The sequence below is a fragment of the Chlamydomonas reinhardtii genome, chromosome 1 (genome assembly GCF_000002595.2).
Source record: "Chlamydomonas reinhardtii strain CC-503 cw92 mt+ chromosome 1, whole genome shotgun sequence".
NCBI classification, from domain to species: domain Eukaryota; kingdom Viridiplantae; phylum Chlorophyta; class Chlorophyceae; order Chlamydomonadales; family Chlamydomonadaceae; genus Chlamydomonas; species Chlamydomonas reinhardtii.
This window is the reverse complement of record NC_057004.1, coordinates 2,438,412-2,459,943: the sequence shown is the minus strand read 5'-3', so window position 1 is coordinate 2,459,943 and position 21,532 is coordinate 2,438,412. Positions and strand designations below refer to the sequence as shown.

General features: G+C 64.7%; 6 protein-coding genes across 7 annotated transcripts in view; 2 read left to right on the top strand and 4 right to left on the bottom strand.

The window, feature by feature from the left end:
- CHLRE_01g013801v5 (uncharacterized protein) overlaps positions 1-2,967 on the bottom strand; it is a 4,852-nt gene extending 1,885 nt beyond the window's left edge. The window contains exons 1-9 of the mRNA XM_043058359.1: positions 2,767-2,967; positions 2,468-2,560; positions 2,038-2,353; positions 1,669-1,724; positions 1,375-1,461; positions 1,159-1,211; positions 830-925; positions 491-628; positions 104-217 (exon numbers count right to left, since the gene is read on the bottom strand). Coding sequence (XP_042928273.1) covers positions 104-217; positions 491-628; positions 830-925; positions 1,159-1,211; positions 1,375-1,461; positions 1,669-1,724; positions 2,038-2,353; positions 2,468-2,560; positions 2,767-2,937 — 1,124 coding nt within the window. The 5' untranslated portion in view covers positions 2,938-2,967. The remainder of the gene's footprint in view (positions 1-103; positions 218-490; positions 629-829; positions 926-1,158; positions 1,212-1,374; positions 1,462-1,668; positions 1,725-2,037; positions 2,354-2,467; positions 2,561-2,766) is intronic.
- A 54-nt stretch (positions 2,968-3,021) lies between these two features.
- Positions 3,022-7,397, bottom strand: CHLRE_01g013800v5 (uncharacterized protein). Its single transcript, XM_043058358.1, has 7 exons — positions 6,252-7,397; positions 5,738-5,870; positions 5,411-5,549; positions 4,976-5,081; positions 4,202-4,356; positions 3,652-4,014; positions 3,022-3,470 (listed from the first exon to the last, which is right to left on the bottom strand). The coding sequence occupies exons 1-7, from the start codon at positions 7,290-7,292 to the stop codon at positions 3,359-3,361; spliced, it is 2,049 nt and encodes a 682-aa protein (XP_042928272.1). The 5' UTR covers positions 7,293-7,397; the 3' UTR covers positions 3,022-3,358.
- A 120-nt stretch (positions 7,398-7,517) lies between these two features.
- On the top strand, positions 7,518-8,653 carry CHLRE_01g013769v5 (uncharacterized protein). Its single transcript, XM_043058357.1, has 5 exons — positions 7,518-7,733; positions 7,863-7,928; positions 8,007-8,121; positions 8,307-8,401; positions 8,528-8,653. The coding sequence occupies exons 1-5, from the start codon at positions 7,638-7,640 to the stop codon at positions 8,630-8,632; spliced, it is 477 nt and encodes a 158-aa protein (XP_042928271.1). The 5' UTR covers positions 7,518-7,637; the 3' UTR covers positions 8,633-8,653.
- Positions 8,654-8,707: 54 nt separating this feature from the next.
- On the top strand, positions 8,708-10,443 carry CHLRE_01g013750v5 (uncharacterized protein). Its single transcript, XM_043058356.1, has 3 exons — positions 8,708-9,088; positions 9,222-9,296; positions 9,475-10,443. The coding sequence occupies exons 1-3, from the start codon at positions 8,816-8,818 to the stop codon at positions 9,976-9,978; spliced, it is 852 nt and encodes a 283-aa protein (XP_042928270.1). The 5' UTR covers positions 8,708-8,815; the 3' UTR covers positions 9,979-10,443.
- A 60-nt stretch (positions 10,444-10,503) lies between these two features.
- CHLRE_01g013700v5 (uncharacterized protein) lies at positions 10,504-13,827 on the bottom strand. Of its 2 annotated transcripts, XM_043058355.1 has the most exons (9): positions 13,630-13,827; positions 13,414-13,469; positions 13,174-13,284; positions 12,712-12,846; positions 12,357-12,485; positions 12,012-12,099; positions 11,738-11,903; positions 11,362-11,452; positions 10,504-11,118 (listed from the first exon to the last, which is right to left on the bottom strand). In XM_043058355.1, the coding sequence occupies exons 2-9, from the start codon at positions 13,456-13,458 to the stop codon at positions 11,041-11,043; spliced, it is 843 nt and encodes a 280-aa protein (XP_042928269.1). In that variant the 5' UTR covers positions 13,459-13,469; positions 13,630-13,827; the 3' UTR covers positions 10,504-11,040. The 2 variants fall into 2 exon arrangements, with proteins under 2 accessions (XP_042928269.1, XP_001689450.1); XM_001689398.2 differs by having other exon boundaries at positions 13,414-13,757.
- Positions 13,828-13,887: 60 nt separating this feature from the next.
- Positions 13,888-20,887, bottom strand: CHLRE_01g013650v5 (uncharacterized protein). Its single transcript, XM_043058354.1, has 13 exons — positions 20,421-20,887; positions 20,076-20,245; positions 19,742-19,900; positions 19,547-19,621; positions 19,198-19,316; positions 18,887-19,073; positions 18,578-18,721; positions 18,330-18,416; positions 18,069-18,188; positions 17,400-17,903; positions 16,610-17,269; positions 16,254-16,433; positions 13,888-16,043 (listed from the first exon to the last, which is right to left on the bottom strand). Exons 1-13 carry the CDS (start codon positions 20,728-20,730, stop codon positions 14,118-14,120), a joined length of 4,641 nt encoding a protein of 1,546 aa, XP_042928268.1. The 5' UTR covers positions 20,731-20,887; the 3' UTR covers positions 13,888-14,117.
- Positions 20,888-21,532: the final 645 nt, after the last annotated feature.

Genomic DNA, 21,532 nt, shown 5'->3' with positions numbered 1-21,532 from the left:
TCCCCTCCCCTCCCCTCCCCTCCCCTCCCCTTCAATTCCTTGGGACCTATTGTTGGCCTTGTGCACCCCCCCTCCGCCTGCCCCGCCCCCGCCCCGCCCCCACCTGAGCACGGCCCCGGCCTCGGGCGCGCACGTGGCCTCCACCAGCGCCTCATAGCGGTCGTTCACGGCACGTAGCCACCAGCGGCCCCAGGGGTCCACGTCCCACTCCAGCTCGCTGCGAGGGGCCGGAGTCATCAACGGCGACGTGACGAAGCTTGGTCAATGGACAGTGAAGCGAGGCACATGCCAACTGACACGCGCCAAGGTCCGCACCCGAAGCCGGCATGAAAGAATCCGTGCAGCTTGCCAGCGAGAGCCACGCCGGGCAGTGTACGGTATGCAATGTGCATATGGTGCCGACAGCCCGCGACCTACCTCCCCCTTCCCCCTTTCCCAAACACCTGGCCCTGGCGCTCTCCTTCTTTTTCCTCCACTCTGACCCCCTCACCTGTTCCAGGGCACCAGCTCCACGAACTCGCCTCCCGGCAGGTGCACGCCGATGAGCCCCACGTCCTCCTCCACGCCCTGCAGACCCAGCAGCAGCGCACGCCGCGCGCCCACCGCCGTCACGCTGAGGCCCGGCTGCCTGCACAGCGTATGCGTGCACGTATTTGCGTGTGTATAAGGAGAACCACAAGGAGGAAGATGTGTGCATGTGCGGGTGCCACGTGCAAAGTGCGGGTGCGTGACACGCGCGCTGGCTCGTGCCCCACGGCGCGTTTCCCCCAGCATTGATCCCTGGCGCACGCGGCCACGCCAGCTTCTCGCGGCCACGCCTTGCACCCACCCGTCGAACGAGTTGCACTGGATCCAGTGCCACTTGGAGGGAAAGCCGCCGCCCCAGTTCTTCTCCGCGTAGGCGGGTGCGTCCTGGAACTCATACCTGGCAGCCACAGAATGGGCGGGCGCAGGGATGAGGGCATTGTTTTCCAGGAGGTTGGGGTAAGGGGGAGCTTGGCTTGCCATCCTGCCGGTATCCAGCCTACGTGCGTGTGCGGGCGAGCCGTGTTTCCCCGGCGATGACCAGTCACTGCCTCCGGGCCCCTGCCCCCTGCCCACCCGGCCGCCGCCGCCCTGCATGCCCGACCTCAGCCGTACGCCTTCTACCCCACCCACCTCTGTCCACCCCACTGCAGCCAGCCGCTGGCCTCGCCGTGCGCCATCATCACCTGCCGGGCGACGATGGATCCAACAGCGGCAGTGTAAGGTAGTCAGCTGACGACAACACGGAGGCCGCGCCGCGTGCCACGCCACGTGCAGGGCGTGACGCCTGCTGCGCCCCCTTGCCACCTCACCCCCCCAGGTTTTTCCTTATCCCACCCGCACGCCCACCTGCCAATGCGGCTCGAAGATGGGCAGAACGGACAGCCAGCCCGCGGTGGCCTTCTGGGTGGGGCCGGAGGTGGAGCCCCAGCCCGCCTGCGCGCATGCGATTAAACTCAAGCTAGCATTAGTGAGTACATAGACGCAGCCATCGCAGCTAATGCCCTCGCTTGACGTTTGTGTAGTTTTTCCTGGGGGCAAGGTCAATCTGCTGGCAGTCCCCACGCTGCACCGTCAGTCCCTCACTGTCCCTTTCCACGCCCAGGAGCAAAACACACGGCCCCCTCGCACGTGCCACCCCACCTTGGGTTTGATGGTCAGGCTCCACGACGCGTTGGGCACCGTGGACAGCGGCGGGCCTGGCGGTGGTGGAGGGGCGGCATGAAAGTGGTCAGCTTGGGCTCTTACCGCCCCTGCACGACACCCGGTCACTGCGTCTGCGCGGCTGTGCTCATCGTCTTCACACCCAGTCTCAACCCATAGGCCCAGCGCTTCGTGCACGTAGCCCCACTCCCGTCTCTCCCGTCGCTCCCCTCGCTCCTGCCCGAGCCCTCAGAGCGACGACCCGCCGCTCCTCGGCACAGTACTCGCACATACATGCCATGTGTAACCCCTTCCCAGTCTCAATACACAGTACCCAAATCCACTCGCACCCAGAGACCACGCACCCACCCGCCGCGCCGCTCTCCAGCGCCACCATGCGGCCCTGCTGCGTCGAGTCGCTGGCCTGAAAGCCCTGCTCCACCTGCGCAAAGAACGAGTCCGCGGGCAGCAGCCGCCGCGGCCCGCCGGCCGCGGTGCCGCTCCTGCTGCTGCCACTGCTGCCCGATGACCAGCTGCTGCCGCTGCTGGTGGTGCTGGAGGGGCTGCTGGCGGTGGTGTTGGCGGGTTTGAAGGTGGCCCCCAGGGCCAGGCGGTTGCGCTCGGCCCAGAAGCCGGTCACGTTCGGTGTAAACTGGCAGATGTAGCCATCGTCGGGACCCATCACCTGTGATTGCGATTGTGAGACTTTGACCAGGCAGACACGTGCACGGTGCAGTCGTTGCGGAACACGGTGCAGGGAGTGTCCTCCCGCAGCCCGCTGACGCGTTGCGCGGCGCACCTGCAGCCCCACGCCCGCCTGCGGCGTGTTGCCAAGCGGGTCCTCGATTGAGTAGATGAGCGCAAACGATTGGCCGGTCTCGGGGAGCTGGACCTGCGCGGTGGACCGGAGGTGGGCGAACAGGAGGTGGCAAACGCTGCATAGCAGACACGCGAGGGTTTCAAGGGCGTCCACGTCGGCACGAGTGCCCAAGAATGCTTGTGACACGTTTATGAGATTTATATGCGACAACCGTGCCGGCGTCGAAGCAAGGTCCCAAGCAGGAAAGAGTCGACATGGCCATTTGCCGCACCACGCACCTTCCAGTACCACCCCTCGAAAAATCTCCGCGGAGTCCCGTCAAAGTGATAGCCACTGTGTGGCGTGGTCACCGAAGCGCAAACCGGGGCCAGGCGTCGTCGCCCATCAAGACAGTTTCTGCGCCGCGCCAGCGCTGAAGCCCGAGAGTGTCCGGCTAAGAGGAGAACCATAGTTATGTCCTAGATTGTGCCCGTTACAATTGCAAGGCGGACCAACCGTGTACAAAGAAACGCTTGCAATGTCTATTGTGCTGGACTCGCTGATTGTTACATGCAGAGTTCTTGCAAGCGATAAGCTTCAATTTTGAGTGTAGCAGGTGCAGAGACAGACGTGCACCACATCGACCCCGCGACGTGCCTCCACGCCACACACGCAGCGGCATCATCCGCCTCCTCCCGCCCATCACAGGCCTCTTTCCGCCATGCAAGTCTGCTACCTTGGCTCAACTCTGCCAGCCTGCAGCGGGTTCTTCCTAACTACCTCAATCCTACGGGACGTCCCCTCGCCACCAAGTCTGTACACACAGCGTCACATACCCGAAAGTTGCCCGCGCTGCGTCACCCCCCCCCCCCCCCAAAAGCCTCCTCCACGCTACCAGCGCGGCGTCTTAGGCCGCCGGTCGTCGCCGCGGTCTCTCCCGCCGCCGTTGCGAGGGAAGCTGTCAGGCGAGAAGGCCCGCCGTCCCGCGCCGCCGCCCCCATGCCTGTGATTGCACACCACACGAGTGAGCAGCAGCGGCGAAGGCAACGAGGCGCACGGGCCCCGGACGGGTGCGTGCACGGCACCCGCTCTGCCGAAGAGCCCTGGCACGCACGTGCATATGGCATGCTCAGCACACGGTTTTGCAGCGAGTGGAGTTTTCAAACCGCTGAGCCGACACTCACCGGTCTTGCGAGCGGCCCTCATAGCCCCATTCCACCTGCGCGCTGCGGCTGCCGCCTCCGTAGCCTCCACCACCGCCTCCTCCACCGTAACCGCCGCCACCGTAACCGCCGCCGCCGTAGCCCCCGCCGACTAACATTCCACCGTAGCCTCCACCGCCGTACCCTCCTCCCCCGTAGCCGCCTCCGGCCCCTCCCCCGTAGCCGCCACCGTCGCCGGCCCCTCCATAGCCGCCCTGGTAGCGCCCTCCGCCGCCGCCGCGGTCGTAGGATGCCTCGTTGTATCGCCCGCCGCCGCCACCACCGTATCCGCCGTACCCGCCGCGACCCTGCGTCTCCCGCTGTGCGCGCTGTTGCTCGTACTGCCTGCGGCGAGCCAGCAGGCGGTTGCGTGCATGCAAGACACCGCGTCCATGGAATCCATGTCTGTCCTCTCCCACGCGACTTCCTGCCCTCACTCCTCCCCTCTGCTCCTCCCCGGCCCCACCATCCCCCAGCCTCCCCCGCCTCCCCCGCCGCACTGTTACACACATATACACACACACACGCTCACCTCTCCATCTCCATCTCGTACTCGAGCAGGTCCGCCGCCGCGCGCTCCTCGTCGTCCTTGCGCTCCGCCAGCAGGTGCGGGCGGCTGCCGGAGGGGCAGGACTCGCCGTAGTGGCCCAGCCGCCCGCAGTTGTAGCAGCTGGGAGTGACCGCGTCCTGAGGCGGTGGCAGTGGCCAGGCGGGTGTGGGTGACGGTGCTTGTGTTGGTGGAAGTTGTTTGCACCATTCCACAGTAAGGAATGCTGGTGTTGGGTGGGTTAGGTGAGCCTTGTTTCCACCATGCCGTGACATGGGATGCCAGTCATTGGCGTTGCCAAGCCTGTACGGCTATACACGGAGTGCAATGCAACGTGTATGGGGCAAGACAATCCGTGACGAGGCCAAAGCGCCGAGACGACCATGAGTCTCGTGTCGTCACGTCATCTTCCCTTGCACCGCACTCTGCGTCCATGGCTTAACAAGGCAAAGGACTGCGCATATACCAGTGCGCAAAAGTAGCACCGACGCCCGACGCACGCCGTGTCAATAATGCATGGCGTTTTGCCCAGTTGGCTGACCTGCCCCATCAACCCGCAAAGGTAACTATGTAACGGGCGTAATTGGGGTGCAAGGGGCAAGGGGTGCGGGTGGTGTGTGGCGAGGACGCTTCGCTCCAGACCACGACACACGGTTCCGCTGTGTCCCGTGCAACATAAACACACGCGCAGCGTCGCTTCCCTTTAACACGCGCTTGTCGTTTCTTTTGAACACACAACGTGCGTTCGCCTGGACACACCTTGGGCACGGGCTGGCAGCTCAGGTGACCCGGCTCGCCGCAGCTCATGCAGCGCACGTGGCGCAGGTCCGTGGACTGGTAGGGCCGCGAGCAGCCGCCCTCGTACCTGCGGGGCCACGGTGCCATAATGCGATAAGCACTTGATCACATGGGTCACGGCCCCATGGGCCAGGCCCGCAGGCGCGCCAGCCGCGCCCACCCTGTGCGCCAGTGCGCTTGAAGACCCGGGCTGGAACCCACAGGAAGACCCGCTGGCAGCATGTGCGGCACTCAGGTGGACCAGACCAGGGATTGCGTCGACAGGGATGAGACTCAAGCCCTGGCACCAGGCGGTCTAGGCTCCCACATGAACAGGCACATGGGCACAAACACGCGCAGCATTCGCGTGCTCCTCCACTTACGATCTCCAACCAACACAAATTAGCGCACGCGCACCTGAAGTAGTCGCCTTTGCCCGCGGCGTCGCAGTCGCGGCGGCCGCAGCGGCGGCAGGGCTTGTCCTCCGCGGCCGCCGCCGGGTTCACGCGGCACTCGCGCACCTTGTGCCCCGGCCGCCCGCAGCGGAAGCACAGGCCTACAGGGCGGCGACGGTAATCAGGAGCACCTCAAGCATACTGGCAATAGTTCTTCCCTGTCAGCTAGAAATCCCAACCAGTCCAACTCTCCGTGCTATGGCGCTCGCCCCCGCCCTCTGCAGCGTCCTTCATGGACGGCTACCCCCAGCAGCAGCGCGGCCAAGCCCGATTAACTCGGCGCACTCACGGTTGGGGCAGTCGCGGCCGTCGTGTCCGAACTGCGCGCACAGGTAGCAGGGCTTGACGCGCGCCGCGTTGGTACAGTCGCGCGCCGCGTGGCCCGCCTGACCGCAGTTGAAGCAGCGGTAGGTGGGCGCCACCTGCGGTGTGTGCACATATGTGTGTGTGTGTGTGTATATGTGTGTGTGTGTGTGTGTGTGTGTGTGTGTGTGCGTGTGTGTGTGTGTGTGTTAAAGAGCACACTTGCCGCAGTTGAACCACCGGTAGGTGGGCGCCATCTGCGGTGTATGTGTGCGTGTATATGTGTGTGTATGTGTGCATATGTGTGTCAGAGTGCACCAGAAAGACCGTGTGTGCGAGGTCGAGGCGAGAGAGGTCCGGGCGTAAGTGGGGGCACCACGCATGTGCGCAGATGTTGAAGCCACTGCGCTCACGACCGCACCATCCTGGTGCTGGTGCTGGTGCCCCTCCCGCCTCTTGCAGCCCGCACACAAGAGCACCCCGCACACCGCCCCTCGCACCTCTGTGTAGTCGTCGAAGTAGCGCGGGTTGCGCAACAGCTTGGTCATCTCAAAGTCCCGAACTATGTCCGCGGTGTCGTCCACAATCACCACACCCACCGGCCGCGCCCCCGGCGCCGCCAGCGCCTGCCGCTTGGCCGCCGGCGCCGCGCCGCCGGACCCTGCCGCACCGCCGCCATCAGCCCCAGCGTCGCCCTCAGCTTTCCGCTTGGTGCCGGTCTTGGCTGGCTTGTCCGCCGGCGCCGCAGCTGCAGCTGCTGCTGATGCGGCTGGCGCCGCTGCCGCTGGTGCTGCTGCTGCTTGACCGCCGCCGCATGCCGCCGCCGCAGCCACCGCATCTGCCGCTGCCGCCGCCGGCGACGCGCGCCGCCGCCCCTCGGCGGCTTCCGCGCGCTCGCCAGCGCCCCCAGCCCCGCCCTGCCCCTCGCCGCCATCCCCATCCTCGTCGTCACTGCCGTCGTCTGTGCACGTGCGGCCGGATCCGCCCCCGCCCGCCGCGCCGCGCTCCGTGCCCGGCGGCTCCGCACGGTCATCCTCCGACTCGTCCGCCCCGCTGCCGTCGCTGTCATAGCCCTCCCCAGACCCTGACGCCAGAGCGTCACGAGCGTCCTCCCCGTTGTCGTCATCGTCGTCAGATATCTCCACCACCTCCTCGCCGCGGCCGCCACGGTTTCCACCGGCACCGCGCTGCCCCTGCTCATCGTCGTCGTCGTTGTCGTCGTTGTCGTCGTCATCGTCGCCAGCGTCGCCGCTGACCTCGCCCTCCTCCTCGCCGCCCGAGCCGCTGCCGTCGTGGCCCCCACCCTCGGAGAGCGACTGGCTCCCACCACCCCCGGCGACGTCCCCGCCCGTGTCGTCATCCTCCCCCTCCGTCAGTGGAAGGTCCACGTCCTCGCCGTCGTCATCCCCGTTGCTGGCCGGCGCGCCTTCGCTATCGGCCTCATCGGCCGCCGCTGACCCGGGCGCTTGGCGTGCTCGCCTTGCAGCATTGGCCAAATACTCGTCTAAGGGGTGCCCATCCTCGTCGCTGTCTGTGGACATTTCTACTTTTCAGGCGTTGTGCGTCGCAAACGATATGCTATTGGCGGGGCCGCATGCCGTTATCGGCGACCAGGGTGATGTATGTGAAATGTATGGTTATGTTACATCCAGTAATGCAAACACTGGCTAGCGAGGCTGCAACTTGACGAAATCCAGCCCTTGCATGGCGTTTGGTGACCGCGCTTCAGACTCTTGCTTAGCCGCTAATGCTAATTGTTGCTTAGAGTTTCTTGATTAACACAGCTCTGACATTCTGAGCGCTGCCTAAAGTGCCTGACTCCTCTTCATAAACAATTTTGCTGCGCATCCACAGTAGGCACTGTGGAAGTTATGCATACCTTATAAATGAGCTCGTTTCCAGGTTTTGTCTCCGTCGCGCTAGAACGTTTGGAGAGCTGCCTGCACGCGACGCCGGGCTTGACGGGCTATTGCCTAATCACAGTGAGTGAGACAATGCCAGCGGTATTATGCATATGCGTAGCGATATGTGGCGGGACGGTCTGCAGCTGTCGACCGCTGGCGTGTGAATCGGTAGGTTTCCCGCGCGGCTTTCGCCTGCCTGGCGCGCAGAACAACGGGCAGGTGTGCAATCCGGCTAAGGGGCCGCTCGTAGACGACCTGCAGGCATCAGCAGCGGTGAGTGCAGGCTGGGGGTGTGGGAAAGGGGGAGGAAACCTCTCAGCAGCACGCGGTCACCATCACCGCTGCATGCAGGATCCAACACGCATCACTTCGACTGCTGCCGCGGCCGCCCCGCCGCCCGCTGTGGTGTCTCAGTTCCTGCGGCCTTTCAACACGCTGCAGCCGACCGTCAGCTTCTCAGCACTGGGTGGGTCGGCAGCAGCGGTGCGGTGTCATGCGCAGACGCAAGGCGAAGTGCGTTGTCCCAGCAACTGACCCTAGCCACCGGCACAGGGTTTACAGGGATGCGCGTTGCACACGTTGTATCGCGTCACACAACAAACTTACGCTCAAAATCACGTATCGCGGATTGCAATCACTGCGTATGTGCAGGCACCAAGCTCCAAGTCGTGCATCAGGCGGAGGGTGCCGTGTTCGCGCTCGGGCCGCGGCGGCGAGTGGGGCTGGGCGTGTGCCTTGTGCCACAGGTGGGAGCCATGGGCTGGTGCCGTGGATGTGGAACCACTATCACACCTTTCCTACACTGAACGCTTTGTAGTGTCTTCCAACGGTGGCGTGGCCTATTCAGCGCTTGGGGCTCCCTTGACGTGCAGGGTGTGGTGGTGTTGACCTTCGACCGGACGCTGCCGCTGCCGGCCGCGGTAGGCGCGGCGGAGCGCTGCGCTGCGGGCATCCGGGCGGCCTGTGCGGCGGCGTGAGCAGCCACCGCTTCCTACACCTCCTCACCAAAGCGGGTAGCTTTGGCCCGACAGCAGTCCTAGCTTTGCCCGGAGGAAGGACGCATTCGGCACGCCGTGTGGGGCTGAGCGGGCTGGTGCATGATCGACCTGAAGGCTAGGGCCTTGCAAAGCTAAGCGCGCTGCCTTACGTAACCAGGCAGCATGTCGGCGCTTGCGCAGCGGCAGTGGCGGCAGCGCGCGCAGACTGCAGTGCGGGTGGCGATCACTGCGACCAAGGAGGCGCGGACAACCTACCAGGGCCTGAGTGACGGCGGCGACGGCGCTATGTCCGACCTGTCCAACGCCCTGCTGCAGCTGTCGCACCTGCCCGGACTGGCCCTGCCGCAGCCGCTGGCGGCGATGTGCCCAGACGTGCGCGCCGCGGCGGCCGCCAAGTTGGCGCGGCAGCAGGCGGCACTGGCGGAAGCGCTGGCGGTGAGCGCAGGCGGGGGGGCAAGGTGGTGGGTGTACTGCCTGTGTTGCTTGCCTGGCCTTGCTGGCCTGGTCCGTTTGCTGTTGGTGTGGTGGCTCCTCAAGTTGCTCTGCTGCTGCTGCTGCCACTGCACAGGACCGCGTGTGCCAGATGGCGGCGTGTGTGGAGGGCTTGGCGCGCGCGGTGGAGGCGCTTGACCAAGTGCCGCAGGTTTGTCATGTGTGGTCCATGAGAGACGTAACCTTTATAGACATTTGCTTTTGGTGCCTTGCGCTACGACTGCGGGTGCGCGTGCCTCATTCCAAATGCAACGGCTACACGCTAAATCGCCCTCGTCGAGACACTGCACGTCCACTCTCGCCCCACACCACACGCCCGCCTGCCCCAGGAGGAGCCGTGGATGCGCTCCAGCCCTGTGTTCCACACCTTCCCCCTGCCGAAGCTCCGGCAGCTGCTTGCGGGAGTGGTGGAGCAGTATCGCCTGGAGCAGGACAGCAAGGCCGCCGCCGCAGCCGCCATAGCGGCCCTGGCGGTGGGCCCGGCCGCAGCGGCGGCCGCCGATGCGGCGGAGGCCGCAGACTTTGCCGCGGACGGGCAGTTGGGCGGGGCAGGGACGGGTGGTGCTGGTGGCCCGAGGGCGGACGCGCGCGGCGTGGCGGTGCTGGCCGCAGTGTCGGCAGCTGGCGAGGCCGGCGGCGTGCGGCCAGGCGGTGGGGGATTGGGAGGAGGTGGAGGGGCTGGAGGCGGTGGGACGGTGGGGAAGCTGGACGCGACGCGGCTGTCGGAGCTGTGCACCACGTACGTGTCGGTGTGGATGCTGTCGCCGTACCTGGAGGAGCAGGAGGCGGAGGAGGTGCTGGGGGCGATCACGGAGGACATGGTGGGCTTCTGAGAGTCCTGACACGCGTGCCCCAGGGGCAGGCTGACACGCAAGACTGGCAAGACTGCCTTGCTATGGCAATCTCGGGCTAACGTGTAACACTTAACACTTATGAGTATTCACAACAGAAAACCAGCGTGGGCAGTTACATGTGACAATGTAAGGCACAGGTTACAGGTTGCTGATGTTGGGACCTGCATTGCGAGACGGGGGCATGTGCGCGTGCATGTAGGAAGTCTGAACAGAATTAGGAGACAACCTGGCAGGGTGCAGGGTGTGTGATGGGACAGTGTCAAGGCAGGTTGGTAAAGTCCCGTAGGGTGCAGCTGATTCCCAGAGGCAGGGTGCAGGGTGGCAGGGTGAAGAAATCGGGTGACGTAGCGTAGGTTGTGCGCTAGCTGGCAGCCCAAGCGCAATGTCCTGACATTGGAGACGGTGGCAGGGATTGGGTGGGCTGTGGCACTACCGCACTAGGCTGCCCATGATTGCATCCATGTTCCCCTCCACTTGAGCTTCTCCTGCAGCCTCCTGGTGGGATGTTCAGCTGTCTTACAGCACCCGACCCCGTGCGCTGATACGCACCGCAAACGCCCATCAGCATGACTGCGTCAAGCTTTTGAATTACAAGGGCATGCAAAACAAGTGCAAGGCGCAAGAGCTGGCGCCGATATTAGAAGCCCCTGCAGGGGCAAACACCCCTGCATGACCACTCACTGAACGCCCGCACAGCCCCACCCGCCTCTCTTGCTGCACCACCTGACCTAAAACGGGATGAGCAATGGCCGCCGGCGCGCACACGGGCCTGGCGCACGGTGCGGCTGGCGGGTCCATTCGTCCGCTTTCCGAACTGACCCGATGCCCGCTACTACGACAAACCACCACCACAACTCCAACAAATCCGAACAGCGAGTTCCCGTGTGCAGGGTCACGAGAAGCCCTGGATCAACCACAGAACAATCTGGATTAGACCAGTCCGACACACTCACGCCGCCCCATTTAGTCAAGGTTGCGCGCTCACAGGTCCGACGCTCGCGTACAATGATCGAGGCACCATTGAACATCCGCGTGCAGCGCTTAGGCCAGGTCCAGGGCAAAGCCGTACTTGGGGCCCAGGGTCAGGTTGGTGGCCTGCACTTGCACAGAGCCGGTCACCTGCAGCGGGCAAGTAAAGGAAACGGTAAGCAAGGTATGTTCAAGTTCATTGACACAAATCATCTTCTTGGTTTGTTCAGTCAGCGGATGTAGTGATAGGAGTACATAGATGGCGGCCAGGTCAACAATGCAGCCTTAGCATACAAAGCAGGTGTAAGGACACGGCGATGCAGCCATGACGCCCTCAGCCTGCGTGCCCCAGGCTCAGCGCGCTCTTTTGACCACACCACACAGCCGCCGTACCTTCTCGCCACCCTGCAGCTTGGTCTGGTACAGGGCGGTCAGGGCGCCCGAGCTCTCCAGCTTCAGCTTGGTCAGGGCACCGCCAGCCAGGCTGCAGAAGAATATCAAGAGGGGATTAAGCAATTGTGCAACGTGTCCGACTTTCCCACGCCAGTTGACTACAACCAGCAACACGCCGCATGCCTCGCGACACCGAACCACTATGCTCGCAACTGTCAGAGCCGCACCGCACAGCCCACCGGCACCTCCCCATCGGCCACGCTCTCCTCCTCGCTCTATTGCATTGGGTTTGGTTTAGTTTGGGCTGGTATCTACAACCCCCCTGAACTATACACACACACACACACACATAGAGACGCTACAGGCCGGCACTCACATGCGGGCATACGCCAGGGCGAAGGTGGTGGCGCCGCCGGCCAGGCTGCGGCTGAGCTCTGCGCCCACGGTGGCCTTGGCGCTGACGTTGTGGCTGTACACCAGCTTGAGGACGGACAGCTTGTCGGCCAGGGTGGCGGAGGCCTGGAAGTCGGCGGCGTGGTAGCCTGCAGGGTGCAGGGAGGACAGGGAGAAGAGAGAATAGCGCGTGGTCAGCGTCTGGGGTGTCTGCACATTGATTAAGCTCACGCCCCGTGCGATGCCGCGTTCCTCACCGGCCACGAAGTTGTACTTGGTCAGGTCGGCCTTGGCGGTGTCGTACGCCACCTCGGCACCAAGCAGGATGTCCTTCACGGCGGTGGCCTGTGACTCGGGAGGAGGAAGGGGGCGAGGACGTGCTTGGTGGCACTGTACTAGCAACCCCGGCAGGCGCTGCTGGCCTGGCCGCTGCGCAGTGCGTCTAGCTCTCCTGCTGCCTGCGAACCCTTATGCGCCCGTAGCGTTCCGGCCGTGCAGCTGACGATATCGCACGGCCTGCCGTGCAGGTCCAAGCCCAGCATGTCGTGCGCGACTCGGTTCCATCCCAGCCCCCAGCCCAGTGCAAGCCCGCGCACACCCACCAGGGCCACGTCCACCACGGGGCTGGCGTTCAAGCCCACGGTGCTCTTAATCGACAGGGCCTCGCTGCTGTAGTCGGCGGTCAGCTTGGCGGAGGAGGCGGGGTTGGGCAGCGACACGGCCGCCGTCAGCTGCACAAGGGGAAAAGAGGGAGTGAGGAAGCGCAGAGGCGTGAGGCAACAGAAGCGTGATTGGCGTTTGCAGTCGCAGGTGAGCAAGTTATCTGGAACATGGGTATGGTACCGACGAAGCGTTCCATACAACAGAAGTGCTAGGACAGAGGTTGAAACCGGGGCGTTTACGTATGCTGACAACCACATTACCAGCAGGCTGGAACTCAATCCCAGGCACGCTCACCTTAACGCCGGGGCCAACGTTGTGGATGCTGGTGTTGATGGCCACCTTGCCCGAGGGATCCACGGTCACATCGCCTGAGTACTTCTTGTCACCGGTGGTGTAGGCCGCCTTCACGCTGGCATCCAGCTTGTCGCCCTGCAGGGCGGGCAGGTTTGTTGCAGGAAGCAGGGTTGGACGCAACTCATGATATTGAATGCCGAAGGCGTCAGGCGCGCGATGGGCCGGTGGCATAACGAGTGGCGCGTGCGGGCTGCGGTGGTAGCCGCCGCCCCCCCCCCCGGCGGCCGGGTAACCCAAAGCCTCTGAAGAATCAGAGTCCTGAATCCTTTCCCTATGTCACCAACGCCTCAATAGCGCACTGGTTGGGGGCAACAGTTACCGGGACAATAAAGTCGGCAGGCCACGGGGCCCATAATATACATGCGGCATGCCGATCCACGGTCCCGCCATTTTGCCACTTGCCTTCTGCACGGCCGTCGCGGTGATACCAACACCAGAGGCGGTGGTCGAGTTGATCACCAGCTTAGGCGCGAGCTGGAAAGTGCCGGTCGCAGCATCCCCGCCCAGGAGGCCCTGCAAGATTACCAGTCAACGGCACCAGCGTCAGCCCATTGCCATAACAAGCGCTCCTGCACCGTGATCTGGTGCTAACGAACATGGCCGGCGGACGAAACGAGCTCGCGCGTTTGCAGGATCTCTTGCCTTGGCCTTCTTAGCAATATCACCAAAAGCGACGGCAGCCGGCATTCTTCTTTATTCTGTGCGACAGAAAGCAACAGTACAAAATGTCCGGTCAATGCACAAGCCCGCTTTGGAGAAGGGAGCGGTGTAGTTCCGCGCATCGCCGGGCCACGTCACCGCTCGGCGGATCTTCGTGCTCTGTCCCTGTTCCGCCCCATTGCGTCTGCCATGGCTTACATGGTGACAAATTATACGCGCTGCGGGTGTGGCTGTGCCGCCTGTGCGTGACTTTTGGGCAGGGCGGCGGAGGTTGGCGCGCCAGTCAGCACCCCACGCGGCGATTGAGTCCCCTGGCCTGGCATCGATACCAGATTTGTGCGTTTGTGTGCATCGGTCTGCACTGCTCTAGACCTGAGGGGCGCCACCTGCAACGCCAATATCCTACTCTGGGCTCTAGCCTGCAGTCAGGCTGTTTACTCACGGTACTGGCTCTGCAGGCAAAATCCTTTACACTGTTCGACAAAGCCTTGATGCGCAGCCGAGCCAGTTGACGGCGTCGTGCACACCCAACGCCGTCAACCTGGCAGTACAGTACTCCGTGACGACACAGCCGCAGCACAGCCACGCCCACCGCAGCCCCTGAAGCCCTCCTTGCGCACGAGTCCTCCTCGGCACGTTTCCAACCTCCCTACCCAAACAGACTCCAACCGCAACCTCCTGTGACATCAACCTGTAGCGGGGGCCGCCGCTGCACTGCCATCCGGCGCATGGCCCGGCACAACCGCACCCGCGGCCCCGGCCACGTCCGCCGCCGCCGCCCCCGTGTCGCGGACCATGCCTGTCATGCCCATCTGCTCATACATTGCCTGCATGGCGGCTATCTGGGCTGGGTCCCACGCCATTGCAGCCGCTGCCGCTTGTGCGGGATCCACCACACCCGGAACAGCGCCAGGCCAGGTCCCGCTGGCGGCGGCCGCCGCCGCCGCTGCTGCCGCGGCGGCGGCGGCCGCAGCGGCGGAGTCTTGCCCCGCATCCACTGCGCCCGTGGCCACCACCTGCTGTGGCTGCTGGAGCATGAGGTGCGGCTGTTGGTAGACCTGTAGCTGCTGCTGCGCGTACAGTGCGGTCATGTCGACTCCGCCACCTGCGGCCGCGCCTGGCAACGCGGCAGTCGCCGCCGCCACCTGCGCCTGCATCGCATGCGTCACCTGCTCAATGGCCTGAATCTGTGCCTGCAGCGCCGCCTGCGCCTGAGCCGCGGCTGCTGCTGTCGTCGCCGCGTGCACCGCAGCCGCCTCCTGGGCTTCCGGCGGCGCTGCGGCAAGGGCTGCAGCAGCGGCATGTGCCTGCGCCTGCAGGTCGGCCGCAACAGCTTGTGCCTCCTGCAATTGCATCTGCATCTGCGCCTGCATCGTAGCTTGTGCCTGCGCCATGGCCTGTGCTTGAATCTGCTCGTGCGTGAGGCCCGGCATCTCCATGCCAACCGGCAGCGGCGGCGTGCCGGCCACGACTGGCTGCGCCTGCACCTGCGCCTGCGCGGCCGCCGCGGGATCGTAGCTTGCGGCAGCACCGGCGAGGGGGTCAGCTTGAACCATGCCAGCCTGCACCGCCTGCATTGCGGCGACGGCCATGGGGTCAAAGCCCGCCGCGGCGAAGGCGGCCTGCGCCGCCTGCGCCTGCGCGAACGCCGCCACCGCCTGTGCGTGCGCCGCCGCCAGCACCTGCTGGTGCTCCTCGCTGTGCCCTTGCGCCGGCTGCGTCTGCAGCTGCGCCTGCATCGCTTCCATGTGTGCCTGCAGCGCCTGCTGCTGCGCCGCCAGGCTCGCCATGTCAATTTGCGCCGCCTCCAGCGGCTGAGCTAGCGCCGGCCCCTGCGCCTCAGTAGCCGTTGACAAGTCTGGTACTGCCGCGGCACCGGGTGCTGCGAGCGCCTGAGCGTCCAGCGGTGGAGCCAAAGCTTGCGCCTCCGGCGCAGCCAATGAAGGCTGCACCGGCGCCGCAACCACGTCCTCTACTGCCCCTGCCGCACTTGAAGGGCCCGCCGGAGCGGCTGTGACAATGCTGGTAGAGGCCTCTGCGGCAGGCATCACTGCTGTCGCCGGTGTTTCGGTCAGCGGCTCCGCGTCCACGGCGGCAGAAGGAGCTTGTGCGTGAGCTTCAGTTGCAAGAGGCGCCGCCTGTACCTGCGCGGTCCCGTCCACTGCACTAGGGGCAGCTGCACAACTTTCTGCAGCTGCCTCCTGCGGTGAGGCCGCTGGGCCGGCGGGTGCAGCAGCGGCGGCAGCTGCTGCTGCTGGTGCTACCAGCGGAGGCACTGGTTGGCCAGCTGCGCTAGCCGCGCCCTGCACATGAGCTGCTGGCGCGGCCGCAACCGCTTTTGTGCCCGCTGCTGCTGCAGGCGGCAGGGTACCAGCTGGCAACACTGTCGCTGCCGTTGCGGCTGCTGACCCTGCAGTGCCCGCCGGGTGCCCCACCGACGCCGCCCCTGCCGCAGCCGCAGCCGCCGCAGCTGCCGCCACCACCTGCTGCTGCTGGATCATTGTGGCCAGCATCTGCTGCTGCTGTATGAGGGTAGTGAACACCGCCTGACGCGCCTGGTGCGGCAGCGCCAGGATCTGCTGCCGATTGGCCTCCGGCATCACCTCCAGAGCCTGCGTGATAAACAAGTCGTTGGGCCCGAGTAAGCTAAGAGCATTGCGTTTGTGTGCCAAGGTGTATGTGCAGCTTCTGCAGGGATGCACAAACAGTGTAAATGGGTAGCCTTGCGCGATTCACCACACAGCGACGCAGGTTACAGCGCGACCGTGGCCCAGCGGGATGCAGGCGGCGGCGCCACGTTTCCGCATCTCGCCTGAACTCACCTTGGCCATGAACGCCTGCAGGTACTGCGCCTGGTTTACGTTCGCCATGGGCAGCGGCAGCTGCAAGGCGCCCATGCCAGCAGCAGCCCCGGCCGCTACGCCGCCGCCATTGGCTGCCGGCGGCTGCGGCCGCCCAGAGCCCTGGCGCTGTGCCTGCCGCTGCGCCCGCGCCGTTTGCTTCTGTGATGCCATTGCGAGGACAAAGGGACTGTAAGGCTTACGCCCACGCGTTACAAACACATGCATTTTTGCCCGCAGTCTTGGAGATCGCCAGGCGCCCATGGTAGCAACGGGCTTTCGATGATGCGTGGCAAGGCTGGACGCGTGCGTTGAGAGGACCCCGACTCCAGCCCCACCTTGCGCGGCGCCCTGTACTCCTCCTCGTCCTCCTCCACCTGCTGCGGGCGCGCCTTGGGCGCCGGCGCCGGCAGCGGTGGCGGCAGCTCACCGCCCTCATCCGGCTCCTCTGGCACATCACCCTCGTCGGACGACTGGTTGCGCTTGGGCTTGCGCCGGTGCCGCTGCGGCCGCCCCGTGGGCGACAGCGTTGGCTCGTCGTCTCCCTCCTCCATCGTCTGTCGCCGCCCGCGCGTCCCCGCCCGCGGGCCCGCCCCCGCCTCCTCCATTTCCTCGTCAACCGGCCCCGCTTCCCCTGCCGGCCCAGACGTCGATGGTTTCATCTCCACGTCGCCATCTTCGTCCACCGTGTCACGCCGTATCGCATGCGGCTTCCGCCGCGAGCGCGGCGGCGGCCTAGCCGCCTCCTCCACCTCCATGTCGAAGTCCTCCTCGTCATCCGCCTCCTCCGCGGCACGTGCCGCTGCGGAGGAGCGCCGCGGCCGGCCCACACGCGAGGTGGGGGGCGGCGGCGGTGACTGCGAGCCGGAGCCGGGCTCATCGAACGCGGCCGAGTCGCGCACGCGCAGTCGCGCCGCGGCCTTTCGGTCCTCCTCCGCCATGCGGCGCGCCGCGGGTGCCACCCAGTACGGCATGTCGCCCGTGGCGCCACGAGACGCCTGTGAGAAAGATATGGTGGTGCGGGCGATGATCAGGATGGTGCGTTGCGCTACTCACTGGTACACAAGGGCACGTGCAAACTCCTTAACCACTATCACGTAAAGGCAGCCGCTCCACATGCCGCCCCACCTGTATGAGCACCTCGTACTTGACGCGCGGCCGGAAGATGTCGGCCGCGCGGGCCGCGCCCTCTCGCCGCACCACCGACACGCCCTCCAGCGGCGACCACGTGCCCGGGTACAGCCGCACGTGCGGCGGCGCGGGTTCTGGCGGCGGCCGTTCAGGCTCCGGCGTGCGCTTCGCCTTCTGCTCTTTCTTCACCTCCTTCGGCTCCTTTGGCTCCTTTGCCTCAGCCTTCGCGCCCCTCGCCGCAGACCTGGTGCTGCGCTCCGCCCTGGAGTCCCCGGCAGGTGCGGAAGCGCGCCGCTGCTTCTTGGCCTGCTGCGCAGGCGGCGGCGAGGGACTGAGATTGCGACGCGGCGGCCGCCGCGTGCGCTTCTGAGGCAGCTCCGCGTTGGCATCCTCCTCCTCCTCGCCGCCGCTGCTGTTGCTGCTGCTGCGGGACTCCCCCTCGTCATCCTCGCCCTCGCCCTCGTCATCGCTGTCGCTGCTGCTTCCCGCCTCGGTCGTGGACTGCCGCGCACAGAAGGACAGGGAGCGAGCTCAGTGAAGGGCCAAAAGCAACGCACCCCAGCAGCCATTGACAGCGAACTCTCCCCAGCCATGTCGGCTGTTGCCGTCACGCCCCAACCGCTTTCCTGTAGAACACCCACGTCATACATACGCGCTCTCACTCACCCGCGGCTCCTCGGACCAGCGCCGGCCCACCATCCTGGCCCGCATGCGCTCCTCGCGTGTGGGCCCCGACTGCGCGGTGATACCCAGGAACTTGCGCCGAGCCTCCTCCATTTCCTTGAGCTGTAAGGCGGAGGACCAGGGCAGTCGCACGTCAGCACAGAAAGCGCATGAACTTACAGCATGCATGGGGCAGAGGCTGCGGAGCCCAGCAGTGGAGCAGCGCTGTAAGGATTTGCACCTGCGGCATGCCCACATACTCACGCGTTGCTCGCGCTCCTTCTCCCTGCGCTTCCGCTCCTTCTCTCGCGTCTCCTCCTCCTTCTTTCTCCGCTCCTCAGCCTCGCGAGCCTGTTAATATTTGCGACATGCAGCGCGCCGACAACCAGTTTTCCACTAATGCATCGTGTGGCCCTACCTCGCGCAAATCCACGGCCCCAACAAACTTTGTAGGACTAAAGAGGGCGGCCCATGCAGTGCCCGACGCTTCGGGTTGGACAAACAAACCCCACCTTGCGCGCCGCGTCCTCCTCCTCCTTCTTTTTCTGCAGCACGTGCAGGCGGCCGGACCGCTTGGAGGGCAGCGCCTCGTAGGCCGCCGCCTTCTCCGCCGCCCGCCGCCGGGCGTCCGCCGTCGACACGAGCTCGGGTAGGATCTGCGGACCATATTTGTGCATCGGCATGTTGTGCGTGCGACTTCAGTGATACCGTGCCCGTGTAGCATGCTGCCTGTGGCCTGCCCGCTGACCTGGCCAGTGGCCTGCCCACACGCAGTGCACACGTGCCGGCACTCGGGCACCCCTTTTGTCCCGCACACACACCTCATCGTCAATGAGTTCGCCCAGCTCCTTATCCACTTTGTTCCGTGACGCACTCATGCGCTTCGCAAACTCCTGCAGCTCCTCCAGCGTCGTGCACTCCGTGGACCACTCCGCCTCCGCGTCCGGCGGCAGCTCGGCCGCAGCGGAGCCGCGCTTGCCGCCCCGAGACGGCTTTGGCAGCACCTCCCTGCGTGTGCCGCACCGGCGCAGCCGTCCGCATTCAGCACGCTTCCCAGCACATTCGTGCAAAGCGCGGGACCCAGAACCCTGCTACGCAGACAGGGCTCCCGCTACACTATGCCCCGGCTCACTTGAACAGGTAGCAATCTTCGTGCTTGTCGCCGCTGAGGAAGTAATATCGCGCGCCGCGGCCGTCCTCGCCCACCGGCTCCGCCCGCAGCACATCTGCCGTCACCTCCGGGTCGTCCACCTGCGTCAGCAGGCCGTTACAGGTGCAGGGCCTCACAGCCAATCCAGGCGCCTGCACTCCCCCGCACCAACTACTCAAAGCACAGTGAAGTAATGCATGAGATTGTGCCGGTCGGCCCATAGGCAGAAATCAACCACGCCAACCTTTTAGACGCAGGACCCGGCCACAACAACAGGACGCAACGAGCCCCGAAAATGGTTCCATGCGCGCGACGCTGCTGCCTGTCTCACCATGGTGCGCATGGTCTCCCGCAGCACCGGGCAGTCGTGTATGCGCCAGTCGCACAGTGCGTACAGCACATCCACCTGCGCGCGTGCATCACGCATTCCATTATGAGTGAGGCCGAGCCGTGCCAGGAGGGCCACAACGCACCACCCACGAGCACACAACCACACGGGGAGGCCAACCCGCTGCAAGCCGCTTACCCGCTGCTCTGTCGACAGCTCAAAGTACCCGCGCTTGTGCAGGGGGTTGCGGGGAAAATACTGCCGCCACAGGCGGTGGATCTTGTTGGCCAGGTCCGCCTCCCAGTAACCCTCCGCGTCCCGTTCCACGTAGTGCGCAGCGGGGTCCTCTCGGATGAGCTGGTGGCGCGGCGGCCAAAACAAGAGGACACACGCGGCCGAGTTGAGGATAATACTACCCATGCACACGTGGGAGGTTGGTTTGTTTGGTCGATGGCAAACCCTCGAGTACGCTCCATAGTTGCAGGTCAGCCCCCGCGGCCCAGCCCCAAGCCTTTCACCCGATTTGCCCTACCTTGAAGACCAGCTCTCCAAGGAAGGCCTGATGCTCGGATGGGTTGACGATAGCGGACTCTAGTATATCCGCTGAGAAGCCCTTGAGCTGCAGTGCTTCTGTGAAGATGCGGGCAAACTGGAGCACTGCAGCAAACTTCCAGTTTTCCCGAAGGGCATCCCGTGCTTCCTCTGCAGAAGCAGGACAGCGGAGTCACACGTTAGGTCGACAGCTATCAAGCTCAACTCGTCACTGGCCACTACCACGATCATCGAGATAGCCGCTGTGGAGCGGCAGGTTTGACGTGACACGTGCGTCTGCGTTACCCAGAACCCGCGCCTTCACCCCGGGCCCCCCCGGCCTCACCCTCCGTCTGCGGCTCCACCTCCTCCTCCTCTTCCTGGGTTTCCGAGTCCTGGTCCTGCTCCTGTTTCAGCTTCTCCTCCTGCTGCCGACGCTTTGCATCGGCCACGCTGTCGCCCGATGCCTCGGAGCCATCACTGCCACTGCTATCGCTATCACCGTCGCTGCTGTCGCCTGACGCCTCGGGCGCCTGTGTCTCCTCCTTAGCGGGAGCTTCCTCCAATTCCGCCTCGCTTTGCTTTTCGGGCTCCGGCGGGGAAGAGTCCAGAGTCTTTCCAGCCTTTGAGCGCGTAGCTCTGCCACCACGCGGCATTGTCCTCGCGCTTACTACCTAAGCATGCTCATACGACAGTTCCTTTTTAGCGGGCCAATCGAGATTTCAAAACCACCAGGGAGTCCAGAGCAAAGTCAACGAGCCCGCCACTGAGGTCAAATTCGCAACATTCGCGGCGAGTACTTGATGAGTTCTCTATACGTATGCTACAGGACTATCCAGGCTATGGTCTCACTGGGCATAACCGTTCTAGAGCATGGCACCGAAAATCGACACGCTTCTTCGCAAAGTCTCCTCCACCCCCCACCCCCCACCCCGCCCCCCAACGGGCTCTGACCTAAGTGCGCGGACTTGCAGGACCGGAAGGGTTTGCAGCAACACCAAGAGTTCGGAGCCAACACCAAGAGTTCGGAGCCTGGGTGTTGACTGCTCTGGCATCACTGACGGAGGGAGTGTGGCTAGACCAAAGGGCAAGGACTCGACCTACGGATGAACTCGTGAGTGCCAGGCAGTGCCCGCCCTTATTCTTAGGATATCAACGCAGCTCAACCGCTTGGGATGCTATGAGCGCCACGTAGCGTATCGGTACCGCCTGACGAGCTGACACTCCTCGTCCAAACGATGCGTCAGCCTACACTACCAGTTTGCGTGGGGCCAAGTGTGGAGCTCATCTCCTTTCGACTACTCGCGCAGCCGCCGTTCGCTCCAGCTGCGCTTGCGTGGTCGATGAGGCCCAGAGCGTATCACCGCTGCCCTGGTCGCTGGGGGGACTGGCGGTACCCCCGCGAAGAAGTGTGTTTCGTGCTGGTCGAACCCCGTCGCTTTCTATGCCGCGATCTGT